The sequence below is a fragment of the Magnolia sinica genome, chromosome 8 (genome assembly GCF_029962835.1).
Source record: "Magnolia sinica isolate HGM2019 chromosome 8, MsV1, whole genome shotgun sequence".
In the NCBI taxonomy this organism is placed as follows: domain Eukaryota; kingdom Viridiplantae; phylum Streptophyta; class Magnoliopsida; order Magnoliales; family Magnoliaceae; genus Magnolia; species Magnolia sinica.
In genome coordinates this window covers 5,707,249-5,713,828 of record NC_080580.1, presented here as the reverse complement: position 1 = coordinate 5,713,828, position 6,580 = coordinate 5,707,249, and the positions used below count along the sequence as shown (strand labels likewise).

Here is a 6,580-nt window from a genome sequence, read left to right as displayed (position 1 = left end):
CTAGAACCTCTAAAATCAGTTGACCTACAACCTGGTTGGATGCACACCAACAGCCATAGAATAAGGTTATTTTACAAACGGTGTACAGGAAACAGACTCACTTTTATAAATATATTAAGCAAATCATGCTTTCCATGCATAGTTTAATTTTGTTATATTGAGGTATCAAGTCCAACCGGTTGGACAACAACTTACAGTCTACCTGGTAGATAACTTCAGACCTGTTGAGTGCATGCGACATCCAACGACCCTTCCAATATGTAACCACAACTTACAGTCCACCTAATGGACAACTTCTGAGCTATTGAGTGCACGGTGGGGGGCCCATTTCTTTTTGCTATCGGCCCACCCCGAATCCTGCGCTGTAATTAAGCCATTTGCGGCAACTCTTTTACTGAATATACCTGTCCATTAAAAAAAAAAAAATTTAAAATGTTGGTATACAATAAAGATCATTTAATGTAGAAATCAGCCCTATTTACTTATCAGGTGAGCCACACCATTAAAAATAATAAAAATTAATAAAATAAAATCTATCATTTGATAAATAGCAAAATATAAGTGTAATATAATCCATGAGAGACAGCTGATTTTCGCACAAGGAGAACCTTGCGATGGGGCCAACATATTGGACGGATTAGATGTCACACACAAAAGGTTGGAAATTAACCACTAGAGCCATCAAGATCACCTAGAGCCTCCAGATCAGGCCAACATGTCCTGTGTGCACGACATCCAACCCATCCAAAAGAACCATCAAGATCACCTAGAGAAAAAAACAAGGAAAATCACTCGCCTGGTGGGGCACACCATAAAGAATAAATGACAACTGCGTGATACGAAGTATATGTGTGGCCATCTCGTGCGGATCAGGCTGATTTTTTCCCGTAAGTTCTTCACGGTAGGTGTGACCTTTTGGACGGTGCAGATGTAGTACACACATGACATGTTGATGCTCACGCACTGTTTGTACTTATTGTCCAACCAGCCCCACATGGTTGTCCCATGATGAACATGGGATGCTCCAGAAATCATGCTGACAATCAAGTGGACCACGCATGCATTTCAAGCTTTTAGGGTGGTTATATATTATTATTTTTTAATTTTATAATTTGGTCCACATTAGATTGTCATGATTTGTGGACCATTTTAATTACTTTATTGATGTGGCCATAAATGCATATAATAATCAACGAGCTTGAATAATACCAACCACTTCCACGCGTATTTTGGGCGGACTGACGCGCGAATAGGCGCTGATCAAAGTTCGGATCCTTGTGGATCCAAATGAGAACGTGGAGAGAAGCATACATCATGGTGGACCGCACGTGAAGCCAGTTGCATATATTTTAATTTCATCTACAGCTAGTTGGCTCTGAAACCTGCCCTATTTTAATATAGGACGCAATACAGGCACCGTGGCTTCTATGATCTACGGCGACCGTTAATCAGGATCTTGGAATGGATGCTAGGGATCATATATGAACAACATGTACATGGTGCCTATCAGGGTATTTGGCCTTGATGTCCGCGCAGTCAGGATATTAGCAACCATGTCCCGATCATCCTGGATCTACCCTCAACAGTGGGGCCCACCATCAATGGCCACCTTCTCCAAAATTACAGGTACTGCCCACCCCAATAGTCCTTCCATGGCATCCAAAGTGAGAGTTTAAACCAAAGTATCGGCAGATCCGCGCAAATTTTTCTTCAGTGAAAAATCCATGGTGGGCCCCACCGGATGGCTGGATCTGATCTTTATTTGTAGCATTCGTTTGCAATGAATATGAAGGTGAACTAAAATCTAGGGTGGAGTTTTGGGTGGAGCTGGGCATCGAGTTGAATTAGACCGAGTTAGGGTTGATTAGACTCGACCCAGTTTTGAAATAAGCTTGACTCGAACTTGACCTGACTCAGTACCAGGTCCAGCATGCCTGATCCGATCGGAGTCTAGGTCACATGTATCAGGTATCCATGAGCTAAAATCACAACTCAAAACTTATATACACACCAAAATTGTAGCCTCTTCATCAGCTACACGGCATCTGAAATCTGAAACACCAGATCTGATATATATATATATATATATATTTATTTATTTATATATATATATATATATATATATATATATATATATATATATATATATATTTATTTATTTATTTTGTGTGTGTATGTGGGTCACATTTTCGATTGAGTTGAGTCAATACCAAGTTTGATTTCAAGTTGAATTGAGTTGTTACTGGGTGACTCGAACTCGACTCGATCTGAGTTCGGATTGGACGAAGTGGACTCAATTCGTATCGAGTCAGATCTGAAAAAGGTGCACGTGTTGGGTTTAGCGAGTCGAGTGGTCTCCTGCCCAGCTCTAGTTTCGGGTTCATGTTAAGCGTCCAAAACACCCACTCGCTAAATCCATGATGTATGTAAACTTCCTGGACTAACCGTATTGCCGTCTAAACTGTTGATAAGGTAACGCAGACCTGGATTAAGGGACAATAAAAATATCAGTTAGATCTAAAACGTGTGTGGCCCCAAAAAGTTATTAATTGTGGGCGTTCAATCACCACTGTTTTCTGTAGTGTGGTCCAGTATATGTTTCATTTTTCTTTCATTTTTCGGCCCATTTCCTAAAATGATATGGTAAAGTGGAGGGATGGCGCGGATAGAATACGAGCACTGAACAGCACCGAGGTTGTCTGTGATGCTCTGGCAGAGTGCAATGGATGATACTCAGGTACTTCAGAAATTGCTTAGATAGCATATAAGTACTTAAAATAAAAGCTGCCCAAATTCTGGATCTCAGTTTAGATGAATCAATGGACCAAAACTTACACAAATTGATTACCTGACTATCAGATTGATGGACATTTATGGACAATTAAAAATAAACAATATCTAATGGTTCTTTTTCTACTTATAAGCATCCCCAGGAATCAGAGGTGGTGATTATTAATCTAAACCGATTTCCTGGTATTGTTTTATTGACAGTGGGCTTCACAATTTAGACGGTTTAATTTCATTCATGTACGCAACACATACAAGTTTTGGGTGCCTGTGCATCTTGTGTCATACTCTCCCGGAGTATAAAATAACACCCCCATCCATATTCTCCCTCTCGCCTCACCTGAAGTTGCCCAAAAGCTAGGTGGCCCATTTCCAGTGCAACCGATCACCTCCCAAAATCAATGGAAAAGGCAAAAGACCTCCAAATCCAGGAAATGAAAGCCCCTCGTTTGGTGATGTTCCCACTCCCATTTCAAGGACACATAAATCCCATGCTTCAACTGGCCACTCTCCTAAACTCCAAAGGATTCTCAATCACCATAATTCATACTCATTTCAACTCTCCCAATCCATCCCACTTCCCCAACTTCCACTTTGAGTCCATATTGGATGGCTTATCGGACGATCAGGCCTTGGACCCGATAACCCTTATCTCCATCCTCAACGATACGTGCCAAGAACCGTTCCAGGATTGTTTGTCTCGGTTACTATCGAATGGCCCAGATCCTCCAATCAAGTGCATCATCACGGATACGGTCTTCCATTTCACTCAAGCTGTCGCCGACCAGTTAGGGCTGCCGAGGATTGTGCTACGTGCCAATGGTGCCACCACTGCCACTGCAACTTATAAGCTTCTGAGAGAAAAGGGATACTTTTCCATGAAAGGTACGTGTGCATGTGTATGTTATCGGCCTTATTGCCTGATTGGGTGTTTGGAAATCTTGATTGGATACATATTTAGGGGCTGATTGTGATGTGTACATGATGTCCAATCCACATCCATCCAAAGATAAGGGTCAATCTAAAATGAGGAGGCCACACCATGTCTAATCATGTATAGAATCTCTCAAATTATTCAGTTTCAAATGACCTTATTTATGTGGTGTCTGTTTATCCTGGTGAGACGCTTCTTCTGAATGGATTGGATTGCATAGACAAAACGTGGTGGGCCCTGCAGACAATCTGGAAGGTTCTCAATGGTGGGCCTTCCCTTCCCAACTGATTCTTCTGGTGTGGCAAACCTGAGTTTTGGATTGGGATGATTTTCAGCACCATAGAGAAACGAGGGGACACAGATGAAGGATGGATTGGATGTATCACAACACAGTAGGCCCCACAATTTTCTTAATGGGTGGGCCTTCGCTCCTAACTGTTCCCATCAACACGTTCACTAATTTGTCTAACCAGATCAACGGCTGGATTCGCTGGTCCCGGAGTTTCCACCCCTCAGAGTCAGGGATCTACCCAGCTTCAGCACGGCAGATCTTGAGATGGTATATCAATTATCGATCAAGATGGAAAATGCAATAAAGGCCTCTTCTGGCTTCCTGGTGAACACATTCAATGATCTTGAGCCAATTGAACTGGAGAAACTAAGACGAGATTATCATCTTGTTCAGATCTTCACGATCGGCCCACTCAATAAATTCTCACCGGGCTCGTCGAACAGCTTGCTGACACAAGACCACAGCTGCATGGCTTGGCTAGACAAACAAGCACCACGGTCCGTCATTTATGTCAGTTTTGGGAGCTTAGCTTCCATTAGTAAAACAGATCTGGTGGAGATAGCCTGTGGGCTTGCCAATAGTGATCAACCCTTCTTGTGGGTGGTCCGGCCTGGTTCTATCCATGGCCACGACTGGGTCGAACTGCCAGAAGGGTTTGAAGAGAAGACAAGGGAGAGGGGCAAGATCGTTAAGTGGGCCCCACAACAAGAAGTGCTGGCCCACCCATCAGTTGGAGGATTTTGGACACACAATGGTTGGAACTCCACGTTGGAGAGCATATGTGAAGGGGTCCCCATGCTATGTTGTCCTTATTTATGGGACCAAAAGGCAAATGCTAGGTATGTGAGCCATCTTTGGAGGGTGGGAGTGCAACTTGAGAATGGATTTGAGAGAGATGAGATAGAATGGGCCATAAGAAGATTGATGGTGGATACTGAAGGGGAGAAGATGAGAGAGAGGATAAGTGGTCTACAGGAAAAGGCAATGAATTGTATAAGGAAAGGAGGTTCTTCATATGAGTCATTAGAGAGTGTGGTTGATCTTATCATGTCATTTTAAATGCCTCTTTTCTTTATCTTTTTTCATTTGTATTTCATTCCATGGACAAGCTATACAGGATGTATGAGCAGCAAATGGAGCCGTGTTTCAGTGTAACTATACTCCTTCAATTTTAAACAGTGCACTGACTGAAATTTAAGCTGTATGTGAACCATCTGTACAACCATCTCTTTCCTGTAAATGGGTCAACGCACAGGATATCCTATCGAGTACAAAAAGTTAGCCACAACACGATGATCAATTCGTACCAAGCATAGCTAAAAAATACAAAAAGTTAGCCTGAGCGGAAACCCGTTAGGGTCGAGTCAACTCGAAAACTAGGACTAGTTTGTCCGAACTTAGAGGAGGTTTTAGGAGTTATTTCCAGTAACTTCTGACTTCTAAAAAGTATAGTGTATAGATAATACATAAATAGTATTGAGTTGTGACAATTTAAGTCAAGAGTTTTATTGATTTTTTTTTTTTTTTTTCTGGCTTTTTCCTGATTTTTGTAGAGTTTTTTTCAAACCCAGTCGGTTTTTTCTTAGGTTTTTACCGAGTTGTGAACAAATTGAGTTTTTCTCTAGCCTTGGTGAAATCCACTCAAGACGAGCTGAGATCTTTTCTTTTTTCTTTGTTCTTTTTCTTTCTTTTTTTCATTTTTCACACTACTGCATGAATTTTGATCTAATCAATTATTAGTTACGTCCCATCAGTACGTTGAGTCATATCATCAGCTATCTAATGGCTTGGAGATCCTTGTGACTAATAGAAAATTTTTGTTTGAGTCAATTTAATTGGGCCGCATAATCACACACTGCATTTAATGCAGTGACAACATATCAGTGATGACATTGACTAGTCATGACGCAGGGAAACAAGATTTTTGGTTTGTAGCAAGTAGAAGATGCAGATTCAATGGTTCGTTATTATGTCTGCTCTATGTGTGGATAGATTGGAGGATGGTTTTCTCTTAGGAATTTGTATCCTTTACTTGTAACAAATAAAACATTTATGTTTGTTGCAATTTAATTGGACCACATCAGCATCACATTGCTTCTAATGGAGCAGTGGTGGCAAAGCCAGTACTGATGTGAACTAATCACAATGCAGGAATCTTGTTTTCCACAAACAGAGGATCTGGATTCTTCTCCTAGTAATGGTCTACACTCCTAGCGTCAGCTAGTTCTGCCGAATTTGATTGTCTTGATTATCATGGGGGATGGAATCGCCGGTTTCAGCTAGATTACGGTATCAGTGAACTTTGAAGATCTTCGCATAGTGGACCCCGCTATGGAGGGGTCTATGGCCAGTTCTCCCAGCCTTTTGAACCAGCAGTTTGTAGGTAGCGCCAGGCCTGTTCTGGGTGGTTTAGATCCAGCAGGGCTGAGTTTAGGGTGTTACGGAGCAGGTGGCGGGCAATTCAAATTCAAGGTGTAGTGTTCTGGATCCAGTAGTTCAGCCTCTGGTTGAATCAATGCAGAATCAGGTGGGATCTCTTGGAATGTGTGGCAATCAATTAGGCTCAT

At 41.8% G+C, this 6,580-nt stretch overlaps 1 protein-coding gene across 1 annotated transcript; it reads left to right on the top strand.

The window, feature by feature from the left end:
- Window positions 1-2,754: 2,754 nt before the first annotated feature.
- On the top strand, window positions 2,755-5,171 carry LOC131252702 (UDP-glycosyltransferase 76B1-like). Its single transcript, XM_058253380.1, has 2 exons — window positions 2,755-3,672; window positions 4,195-5,171. Exons 1-2 carry the CDS (start codon window positions 3,189-3,191, stop codon window positions 5,070-5,072), a joined length of 1,362 nt encoding a protein of 453 aa, XP_058109363.1. The 5' UTR covers window positions 2,755-3,188; the 3' UTR covers window positions 5,073-5,171.
- The last annotated feature ends 1,409 nt before the right edge of the window (window positions 5,172-6,580 follow it).